The sequence below is a fragment of the Lathamus discolor genome, chromosome 17 (assembly GCF_037157495.1).
Source record: "Lathamus discolor isolate bLatDis1 chromosome 17, bLatDis1.hap1, whole genome shotgun sequence".
In the NCBI taxonomy this organism is placed as follows: Eukaryota; Metazoa; Chordata; class Aves; order Psittaciformes; family Psittacidae; genus Lathamus; species Lathamus discolor.
The window spans coordinates 7,449,464-7,460,205 of record NC_088900.1 but is presented as its reverse complement, the minus strand read 5'-3'; the positions used below and the strand labels follow the sequence as shown (position 1 = coordinate 7,460,205).

The 10,742-nt window shown below is 59.7% G+C and overlaps 1 protein-coding gene across 1 annotated transcript; it reads right to left on the bottom strand.

Annotated features, from left to right (window-relative positions):
- Positions 1–6,890: 6,890 nt before the first annotated feature.
- LOC136023043 (nudC domain-containing protein 3-like) lies at positions 6,891–8,859 on the bottom strand. The gene is made up of 2 exons (XM_065697089.1): positions 8,591–8,859; positions 6,891–7,202 (listed from the first exon to the last, which is right to left on the bottom strand). The coding sequence occupies exons 1-2, from the start codon at positions 8,786–8,788 to the stop codon at positions 6,921–6,923; spliced, it is 480 nt and encodes a 159-aa protein (XP_065553161.1). The 5' UTR covers positions 8,789–8,859; the 3' UTR covers positions 6,891–6,920.
- Positions 8,860–10,742: the final 1,883 nt, after the last annotated feature.

Here is a 10,742-nt window from a genome sequence, read left to right as displayed (position 1 = left end):
GAAGCAAACAGAAAATGCCACTTTAAATCAGAATCAGGCACACGCTGTCCCAAGCCTCCAGCCCTGGGATTTTCTTCTTGTTAAAACAAAAATTTATAGGTTTTAATTTAGTTATTTTTGGTCCCAGGACCTAATTTGGGAGCTCAGTACCTTGGTAGGGCAACCAAAGCCCTGAGCAACACAGTGCGCGATGGGAACCAGCGCTCCACTGCTGAGCTCAGCAACCCAGCTGCAGGAGCCCCACTCCCCATGAAAGCACTGTGAAAACGGGACACCAACTGATCCTCATCACCTGCAAAAGGCTTGTTACAGTCAAGGGCTGCACTGGACACAGGGCCGGGTGGGTCCTATCCTCAGCTCAAGCATTTCAGCCCTTTGAAAAGACGCTGCTGAACAGCCAAGTTTCCACTGCTGTGGAAGAAGGTTTGTGTGTTAAAGCAGTTCTCCCAGTGGGAAGCCACGGCCTCTCTCCTTGCAAGAGCCACAGAATCAGCTCAGTTGGAAAAGACCTTTAAGCTCATCTGGTCCAATCATGTCCGAGCCCTGTCAAGTCCACCACTGCCCCATGGCACTGAGGCCTCAGCTCCACGGTGTGTGAACACTTGCAGGGCCGGTGCCTGCAGCCCTGCCGCGGGCAGCCTGTTCCAATGCCTGAGCACCCTCTGGGGCAGGAATTGTTCCTCAGCTCCATCTAAACCTGCCCTGGTGCAGCTTGAGGCCGGTTCCTCTCGTCCCATCCCTTGTTCCTTGGGAGCAGAGCCCAGCCCCTCCTGGCTCCATCCTCCTGTCAGGCACTTGTAGGAAGTGATCAGGTCCCCCCTGAGCCTTCTCTTCTCCAGACTGAACCCCTCAGGTCCCTCAGCCGTTCCCCATCACCCTTGTGCTCCAGGCCCTGCACCAGCTCCACTGCCCTTCTCTGGCCCCACTCCAGCACCTCAATGTCTCTCTCGTAGTGAGGGGCTCAGAGCTGAGCAAAGGATTCAAGGTGCGGCCTCATCAGTGCCCAGTGCAGGGGCACAATCCCTGCCCTGGCCCTGCTGCCACACTAGATGAAAGACTCTGCTTGGCACGGAGGACTTACTTTAAAGTTTCCCCCTTTCCCCAGTATAACCTGGACACATCCCTCCTAGAAATCAAACACATCAGCCCCACAAGTCCAGCTGCAGCTCTAGAGAGTGACACAGCTTTGGTCTCACTGCCTTTCTTCAGCTGGGCATGCAGTGGAAGGAGATCTAGCCAACATGGGGCTTCTGTGAAGCTCCTGTTCCCAGCAGCTCCCACCTGGAGAGGTGGTGCTCAGCATTAGGGAGCGCTTGGATTGGAGGAAAAGCGTTTGTGTGATGCCAGTTGACTGGGGGAGGACCACGTTTCTGGAAGAGGGTTTCATGGCCCCATGAGGACAGCTCATGAGCAAAGAGGCAGAGTAGGAAGTGGGGAACACACAGGCTCTTGCCTCCCGAGCATCAGCAAGGAACACCAGAGGATCATGCAGAACCAGGAGGAGCATGAAAATGTGTAAGTGAGAAGCATCCTCATGCTTCTCACTCATCAGCCTAAAAACAGGCTGAAAGGGAGAAATGGACACAGTAGGAAAACCCCACATGGGGTGGAGAAGGGAAATGGGAACCACTTCCTGCCCCTCCGCTTGCACGGAGACAGAAGCCACTGTGCAGCTCTTTGCCGGCGGCAGAGGGAAAACAGGGAGGAAACATCACTGCACGCTCATTCTGTTCTCCTTCTCTTCCCTAAACATCTGCTGCTGCTGCAGACAGGACACGGGGCCAGATGGAGCCTAGCGGTACCGGGTCAGGCCGTTCTCCCGAGGTCTGTCTGGCTCCTGCTTGTGATGGGGGAATTCCCTGCGGCACCTCTGCGCAGCTCCTGAACGCAAGAGGAATGAGAACCAGGACAGACACCGCCTTAAATATGGATCGGCATCAGCTCCATCTTTCTGGGTCAGGCTGGAAGAACAGAGTGGACTCAGGTGAGCTCCCACGGAAACCCACAGGGATGCTGGGGAAGGAAACCAGTTTAACTGGCTTCTGGTCTGGATGGGCCCAGGTAGAGCCAGCTGAACAGGAGCATCCGCACTTTCCCCACCTGTTCTCCTGGAAAATGCTTGAGAGGAGAAAGCCTGGGACAATGCTGCCTCTGAGTCAAACCAAACTAGCCTCAGAGCCAGCAGTGTGCAGTGGTCCCTTTTCTCCACAGCCCTGCTCCTTGCTGAGGGTGATCGGCAGTGAAACGCCTCTCTCCAGCATGCCAAGGAGAACAAAGCCACGTCAGAAAACTCGTCCTGCAAGCACCTCACACGACAAACATCCATCTGGACTTCCAGCAAAGCCAAGCCGGTGCCAAGTCGAATTAGATTCAAACAGGAGCTTCATGGATATTTCCCAGGGCGCTGCTGTGTCATCTTGAGGATGCTTCCCAGCGTGCCCCACAAAGGGTTAACCCCAGGGCTTGGGGAATGGAAGTGGCTGCTTTCAGGAGAGCAGAGAACCGGAGCCCCAGAGCAGTCAGCTCCCCACATTAACACGTTTCAGTTCAAGTTTGTTCTGCCTCTCGCCAGGGACAGTGGGATGGGAAGCACAGAAGTGACTTTTGTAGGTCACTGCTGAGCCACCCACAAGAGGGATGGCAGAGCCTGCCCCACAGCAGAGCTCAGCGGGACACAGGGGCAGTGTGGCCAGGGCCAGGCTGGGGCACAGGAAACACTGCTGCATCTTCATCCCCTCCTTCAGCACAGCCACACTGCACACACAGGGCAAAGGGAGCCTCTTCCCCAGAACACACATGACAAGAATCACAGAAGGGTTTTGGTTGAAAGAACCTTAAAGCTCCTCCAGCTCCAACCCCTGCCATGGGCAGGGACCCCTTCCACTGGAGCAGCTGGCTCCAAGCCCCTGTGTCCAACCTGGCCTTGAACACTGCCAGGGATGGGGCAGCCACAGCTTCTCTGGGCACCCTGTGCCAGCACCTCAGCACCCTCACAGGGAAGAGCTTCTGCCTAAGAGCTCATCTCAGTCTCCCCTCGGGCAGGTTCAAGCCATTCCCCTTGGCCTGGCCCTACAGGCCCTTGTCCCAAGCCCCTCTCCAGGTTTCCTGCAGCCCCTTTAGGCACTGGAGCTGCTCTAAGGTCTCCCCTTAAGGAGCCTTCTCTTCTCCAGGCTGACCCAGCCCAGAGACCTGCAGGGTTTCCTTCAAGGCCCAACCAGCCGTGAACTTTCCCTTCGCACTGCAGTCCCCTCCTACACCTCTCTCTTCCCTCTCCACGCCGCAGGAGGTGGTCAGGCCACAGAGACCCCGGGGTTTCATTCTGCTCTGGTTCAGTGCTTGTGTCCTGATGGTCCAGTTCCAAGGCTCCACCCCAGTCCTGGAGGAGCAGAGAGACCAATGGCTGCCCCGGGTCCCTGCTGTGGAGGTAACCACCCCTGGGAGGGAACCATCATCTTTTGGGGGAACCCTTCAATATCTGCCCCACCCCAGAGGTCCTTCTCTGTGAGACCCCACCTGGGTCCACTGAGTCCAAGGTGGTCTCGAAGATACAGCCCAGAGCAGCTCCAGCTGGAGCACCCAGGAGGAAATACAAAGGCTGGATGGAGAAATACATGAGAGTAAGCATGCACCATCATGCACAGGCTTCCAGAGCTGCTGCCACGAACCCCCTGTCACTATCTCCTGCCAGAGTGAGGCTTCCAGGGCATGGGGAGGAGGGCTTTGCCCCCCATTCTGCTCCAAGAAAAAAAGGAGCAGAGGCAGCCAGGAACCAGAGTCAGAAAGCACAAGCTGAGCCCAGGCCGGGCTGCACAGTGCCACACGTGGGCTGCCGGGCTCTATTTTAAATGCTGTGTGGCAAATATATGCAGGATGAACTCCAAGCTGGGGGAAGGGGAGGGTGCTGGGTGGCGGAGGTGTTCAAAATTAGGAGCTGAGCTCAGGCAAGGATGGCTTCTGGGAGCAGATGGGGGAAGAGCCGGAGCCGGGGCCTGTGCGAGCTGTGCAGCTGCAGCGACAGCCCCAGCTCTGCGCCCTTGGGGTGCACAGCCCAGTGGTGGGGGGCTCACGAGGGCACAATCTCCTCTGCCCCCCCTGGCAAGGAGGGAGAGCAGGAGAACCTTGATGGCCAGGGAGGGACACCAGGACACCCAGGGCAGCTGCAAGCTGGGCTGAGGTGGCACAAAGGAGACCTGTGGTTCCCCTCAGCACAGCTTCTGGCACTCAGGTCACCCCAAAGACACCTCACTCCTTGGCACAGTGATGGGCACTGCATCCCCAGCCTTCCGCAGGCAGCAAGGCCAAGGACATGGAGAGACCCTCCTTGCCCGCAGGCAGCCCGCTGCACCCACAAGACTGGCTTGATTCTGCTCTTCCCTTGTGCATCGACCCTGAAAAAGCTGCTACCACCTCACTGTGCTCTGCAAGATGCTCACCACCAGCTCCCCAGCGCCCGGGCACATAGCGAGGCTCTGATGGGAGCTGGCAGATCTGGGCTGGTACCTGCCCTACATTTAGGGAGCAGTCAGGTTGACAGAATGAGCAGGTTTTTATATAGACCTGGGTGGCAGTGGTTTGCTTCCCAGCGGTGGGGGCAGGGGAGAGGGATGTGGAAAACAGTTTAGTTTAAGCTTTTCTCTGCATCCCTGCAGCCGGAGCTGCGCATTATCCATGCGCCCCTCGTAGCCAGGCTGGTGGCTCCGGGTTCTGCTCAGAAGGGGCTGTGCAGAATTAAGCAGCCGGTTAAATTATTAATAAGCTGTCGGAGGGTGCCCAGGACACTCGCTCCTGGTCCCTGCTGCTTCTCGGGGGGCTCCAGTGCCCTCCACAGGCACAGAAACCAACTGCAGCCGTCTGACAAACCCCGTGCCTTCTCTGCCCTACTTGGAGCCCGCAGACACCCTGTTCCGGCCTGAAAACCAGGAGCGGGGCTGTGGGGCCGGTGTCACCCACAGGTGTCACCCACCCAGCAGGCGCAAAGGACTGCGAGCGGTTCGCCCCACGGCACATCTGGGGCAGCAGGAAAAGGAAAGGCTAGACTGGTGGGAGAGCAGCCCCACAGCTTTGCATTCGACGCAATGTCTGTGGGTTCAGAACAGCATCTGAGTGCCTGAACTCTGCCACAGGCCATTCTTCAACTGTACCAGGACAGACACTCAAAGCAGGGATAAGGAAAGGGCTGAGCTTCTGCAGGACTCCCACCACCTTCATCAGAAACCGTCCCTGTCAGCTCCAACGTACTCGCTGTCAGACATGTCCTGCTCCCACACCAGCCCTCGGCTTCCTTCCTACTCCCCCCAGTTCCTTTCCACAGCCTTGACATCTGTTTTCAAGCACCTGAACACCACTTACAGCAGCTGCTGCCCCACAACAAAAGGCCCAAGTGGCATTTTCACATGGCAGAAGGCAAGAAACGTGGGCTGCAAAGGGGCAGAAGCACTCAGGGCAGCCCAGCTCCCTCCTGCCCCCAGAGCTTGAGACCCCCCTCTCCATCAGAATAAATCAGAGACCTGCCTGCTCCAACAGGGCTTTTTTTGGCTCGTTCATTTTGTGCTGGGAGAGGTGTCAAACTGACAGTCCTGAGAACAACCTTCCCACCCCAGGCCAGCGCTGGCGGCAGGACACAGCTTTTCAGATGAGCTCATTTTTGGCTTCTGGCTTATTTTTATCCTGCAGGATTTGTGTCAGACCTGTGGAGTTAAGCCCAAGTCCTTCTCCTCCGCCCCACGGCATCAAGTTACTTGGCAGGCCCTTTGCCCAGGAGCAGCCACTGGTACCCTTTCCCTTCCCCTTCCACCGGACAGCTGCCATACTTGGGCCCTCTTCTCTGCCACTGCAGGCTCAGATTCTGCCACAGCCCTGCCACTGTTCCCAAGGGTTTGGTGCTCTAACCATCCCTTCCACATGCCAAGGGCAGACAGCCTGTGAAGTCTGGGCTCTCAATCCTCTCTACCCCTCATGGCGTTGGAAGGATGTGGGGCTCTCCCAAGTGGCCTGCTCTCACTGCTGCTTTGTATCAATTGGCTCAGAGCACAAGGACCACTGGCCCAAGCTGTCCTCCTCACCACACACCAGTGGGACAGCAGGGACAGACTGCAGCAAGCCCTACAGAGGATCAGGAAAGCAGCACTGAGTGCACGGGGCCCCAACCACGAGTGACACTGTGGCGCGACAGAGGAGATGCCAGTGGGGCACAGCCCACACATGGTGAGGCAACGCACTGCCTTGTGCTGAGGAGGCACAGGAGACTCAGTGGTGTGGGAGGCCCTGAGCAAGGGCTGGACAGCTCTGCCTCGGCTTGGCAGTCAAGGTGACACCTGAGGAAGGACCCTGTGGCTCAGACACTGGTTCAGAAAGGCCACACCAGCCCACAGGAGCTCCCCTCCTGCTGCACAGCAGAGTCAGGCTGGAGGAAGACTTTGGAACAACGTCATTTCTGTAAGTCACAAGGCTTGAAAGCAGCTCATTTTGGCAAAAGAACACAGCTAAAGACAGAACTCTCTGCAGCACTTGACTGAGCTTCAAAGTTGGCCCAGCTCTGAGCAAAGGGACCTCCAGAGGTCTCTGAACCCAATTCTGCCATGTGTATTTGATGCCGTGGCTGGTCTCACTGCCTGCCTCACACCAGCCCTGCCTGCGCTGCCTCACAGGCATTGCGGGTATCTCATAGCACCCAAGAGGAGTCCTACACCAAACTGCCATGAGAAAAGGGCTACATGATGGGAAGACACAAAACCAGCAGCAGGAAATCAAACCCCTGCGCTCCCGTGGGTAAGTACACACTGCCTCCAGCCACTGGAGCCCGCACAGGAGCCTCCTGCAGGGCTGAGTGCCGCAGGAAACAGCAAAGGGTTGTGCACAGGACAGCGAACACTACCTCCATGCTTCTGCCTCCCCCCTGACAGGAGCACAAAGAGAGACCCTTACGTGGGCAGCTCTGCCGGGGCAGCGGCCCCCAGGGACTCTGCAGACACCAGGCTGGGGGCTGCGTCCTGGGCTCCAGCCGACTCCTGTGTCCCCTCAGCTCCTGCAGCATCCAGCACTGGGATGTGCTCTGCTGTTGTCTCTACCTCCACCTCCTGAGCTGCAGCAGGCGGCTTCACCCTCTCAGCAGCCTCCTCCTCCTCCTTCCTTAGCTTTGCCTCCAGCTCTCGGCGCCTCTTCTCATCATCCTGCCGGGCCATCCGCTCAAAGACTTTGAAAGCCTGAAAGACAAAAAGCACACCGGGCGGGTCAGCGAGCTGCTAAGTTCTGCTGGAGAAGCCAGGGAGAAGGAGAGGAAAAGCATCATGTACTTAGGGCACTTAAGAGCTGTCCCTCCCTCTCTGGACACCATACACCCCCTACTGCCCACATCAAGCTGCTTCAGTTGACAACAAAACCAGCAGTGACTACCTCAAAAGCCACAGGGCCACGTTGAACAGAGCTCGGGAGAAAGCCCAAGCTCCTGGAAGCCCTTTTGAAATCATGTCCTGAGTCATGTCCTGACAGCCAAACTCACATCTGCCTGCAAAGGGGAGAGCAAGGCGCTCCGACTGCCATCTGGGAAGGTGGCTCTAAGGAGCCAGTGCTCACCCAGGGGCTGTCTGCAAGGCTGAAGCTCGGAGCAAAACTCTGAGGTGCAAACAGGACAAGCTGCACCAGGAGAAGCTGGAGGACAGGTCATCACCTGGAGCTCTCAGGCCACACAGGTGAAGAAGCAGAGTGACTTCAAGGCAGAACTGATTGATTCAGGTCAAAGCCACCCACTTGTTCAGGGAAAAGCCACCCCTCCCTGCCCCAGGGTGAGGTTGCTCTCCACGCTGTGTCATCCCACTCCACAGTCTGCTTCTGGCCATACCTGGCTAGCACAGGCTGGAGGTAGAGCTAGGCCCAGCACTCCAAAAGAGACATTGAGGGGCTGGAGTGGGGCCAGAGAAGGGCGGTGGAGCTGGTGCAGGGCCTGGAGCACATTGGTGATGGGGAACGGCTGAGGGACCTGGGGGGTTTAGTCTGGAGAAGAGAAGACTCAGGGGGACCTGATGGCTCCCTACAAGTGCCTGACAGGAGGATGGAGCCAGGAGGGGCTGGGCTCTGCTCCCAAGGAACAAGGGATGGGACGAGAGGAACCGGCCTCAAGCTGCACCAGGGCAGGTTTAGATGGAGCTGAGGAACAATTCCTGCCCCAGAGGGTGCTCAGGCATTGGAACAGGCTGCCCGCGGCAGGGCTGCAGGCACCGGCCCTGCAAGTGTTCACACACCGTGGAGCCGAGGCCTCAGTGCCAGGGGTGGCCTGGGCAGTGCTGGGAACGGTTGGACTGCACGGTTCTAAAGGTCCTTTCCAACCTGGTCGATTCTGTGCCTCCCGCCCCTCCTCCGCCCCTCGGGGCAGGGCCGGTTACCCGGGAGCTCCCGCGCGGCCCGGTCCCCATTCCCGGTCTTTCCCAGATCTCTCCCGGCAGACGCGGCCCGGCTCGGATGGGACAAACGCCCTTGGCGAGGCCCAGCGACCGGGACAACACCGCCCACCGCGGCTTCTGCCTCCTGCCCCGCCGGGCCTGAGGCGGAGCAGCACCGCCGGACAGCGCGGCAGGCCCGGGCGCGCCGCCGGTACCTGGAGGGCCATGGCCTGCGCGGCGCCGGGCGGAAAGCCCAGGCGGTCCCCGGGCCGCAGCAGCAGGCGGTAGAAGTCGGTCTTGCGATAGAGGAAGCCGAAGAGGACGCGCAGGAACTCCTCCACGTTACCGACGTGCTGCAGGATGCCCAGCAGCGCCTGGTCGTACATGTCGGTGAGCGCGGCCGCGGCCTCCATGGCGGCTCCGGGACCGCTGCCACGGCAACCGCGCCCGCCCGCGCTTCCGCTCCACACCCACACGTGCCCGCCCGGAACCCGCCCCGCGCCCAAACGTTCCGGGCTCCCCGGGGGCCCTGCCCTCGCGGTGGCTGCCGGGGAGCCCTCAGCCCACAGACGGCACCGGAGCCGCCCCCCCCCCCGCCCAGTGGCCAGGGGACGCCCCCAGTGGCACACAATGGAGTGTGTAAATTAAGCTTTAATTTATGAGTCCAACAGGAAGAAGAGGTCAACAAGGGCCCCCTCTGCTCGGCACAGCCTCATCCGGCTCGTGAACTCGCCGGTTCATCGCTTACCTCCTGCCCTTCTCACCCACCAGTTCTCCAGTGTGTGACCTGTGGCTCGTGCCTCCTGCTCCTGTGAGGTGGGAGAGGGCAGCAGCGCTGTCCCCCCTCCCTGTGCAGGTACAGAAGGATGGTGGCTGCAGGACTCTTTGGGGGACCCTCGGTGGTCTCTCCATAGGGGCATCCATGAGAGCCTCCTCTGAACCCCTACAGGACTCTCTGTGGGAGTCCCCTATGAAGTTGAGGGAGGGGATTCTCTCCTGCTGTGCTCTGGGGAGACCTTCCTTGTAGTCCTGATCCAGCTCTGGGGCAGCAGCACCAGAGGGACCTGGAGCTGCTGGAGCAAGGACAGAGGAGGCCACGGAGCTGCTGCAGGGGCTGGAGCAGCTCTGCTCTGGAGCCAGGCTGAGAGAGCTGGGCTGGGGCAGCCTGGACAAGAGAAGGCTCCCGAAGGGGAGACCTGAGAGCAGCTCCAGTGCCTAAAGGGGCTGCAGGAACCCTGGAGAGGGGCTTGGGACAAGGGCCTGTAGGGCCAGGCCAAGGGGAATGGCTTGAACCTGCCCGAGGGGAGACTGAGATGAGCTCTTAGGCAGAAGCTCTTCCCTGTGAGGGTGCTGAGGCGCTGGCACAGGGTGCCCAGAGAAGCTGTGGCTGCCCCATCCCTGGCAGTGCTCAAAGTATTCACAGTGCAAACAAAGCCAACGCAACCCAGGGGCAATGCAGCTCCCATTGGCACAGGCCTGCAGACTCTGCCATCCCCAAGCCTCACCTTTGGGCTTTGTACAGGATGTGCAGGAGCCCCCCAGGGTGCAGGGCAGGGAAGATCACGCTGGGCACCTCCGATGCCATTGGCATCTGAGGGGGAACGTCTCTGTATGGAGAAGCAGAGAGAGGTGATGGGGGAGAAGTTGGCAGCAGGGCCCTGGGCAGGAGCACGGGAGCAGTGGGAGCTGCTGCGGTCGCTACCATAGCTTAAGGACACACCATAACAGCACATCCTCACCACTGCACATCCCCACCACAGCACCACCACCGCACATCACCATCACCGCACATCCCCACCACCGCAGCACTACAGTCCCATGGCAGTACAGCCCCACAGCCCCCCCCTCGCGATTTGCCCCCCATCAATGTCAACTTCCCCCTTCCCCCCGAGGATGTGTTGGTCGGAACCGCTAGGCGGCGCCAAGCCCCCAGAGGCACCCACGCAGGGGGCGTGTCCTCTGCATGAAGTGGGGGCGTGGTTTCAGCCCCGGGGGCGGGGCCAGGCGGCCCGCGGGAGGAGGTGGAGGGATCGGTGTCGGCGCCGTCATAGGGGCCCGGGGGTCGCTGGCCGGGCCCGGTGCGGAGCCCCGAGCAGCGGTGATGGGCAGAGCCCATTCCATCATCCGTCATGGAGCCCAGCTCGGGCCCTGCCCGCGGCTGCCGGTGCTCGCCCGGGCTGGGCTGCCTTGAGCACTGCCAGGGATGGGGCAGCCACAGCTTCTCTGGGCACCCTGTGCCAGCACCTCAGCACCCTCACAGTAAAGAACTTCTTCCTGAGATCCAACCTGAACTGCCCCTGTTTCAGTCTGAACCCATCACCCCTTGTCCCATCCCTACAGTCCCTGATGCAGAGCCCCTCTCCAGCA

Coding starts and splice junctions, on each gene's coding strand:
- LOC136023043 (XM_065697089.1), bottom strand. CDS start 8,788: ATGGAGGCCGCGGCCGCGCTCACCGACATGTACGACCAGGCGCTGCTG. Junction 7,203..8,590: donor CGCAGGCCATGGCCCTCCAG/GTACCGGCGGCG, acceptor TTTGTCTTTCAG/GCTTTCAAAGTCTTTGAGCG.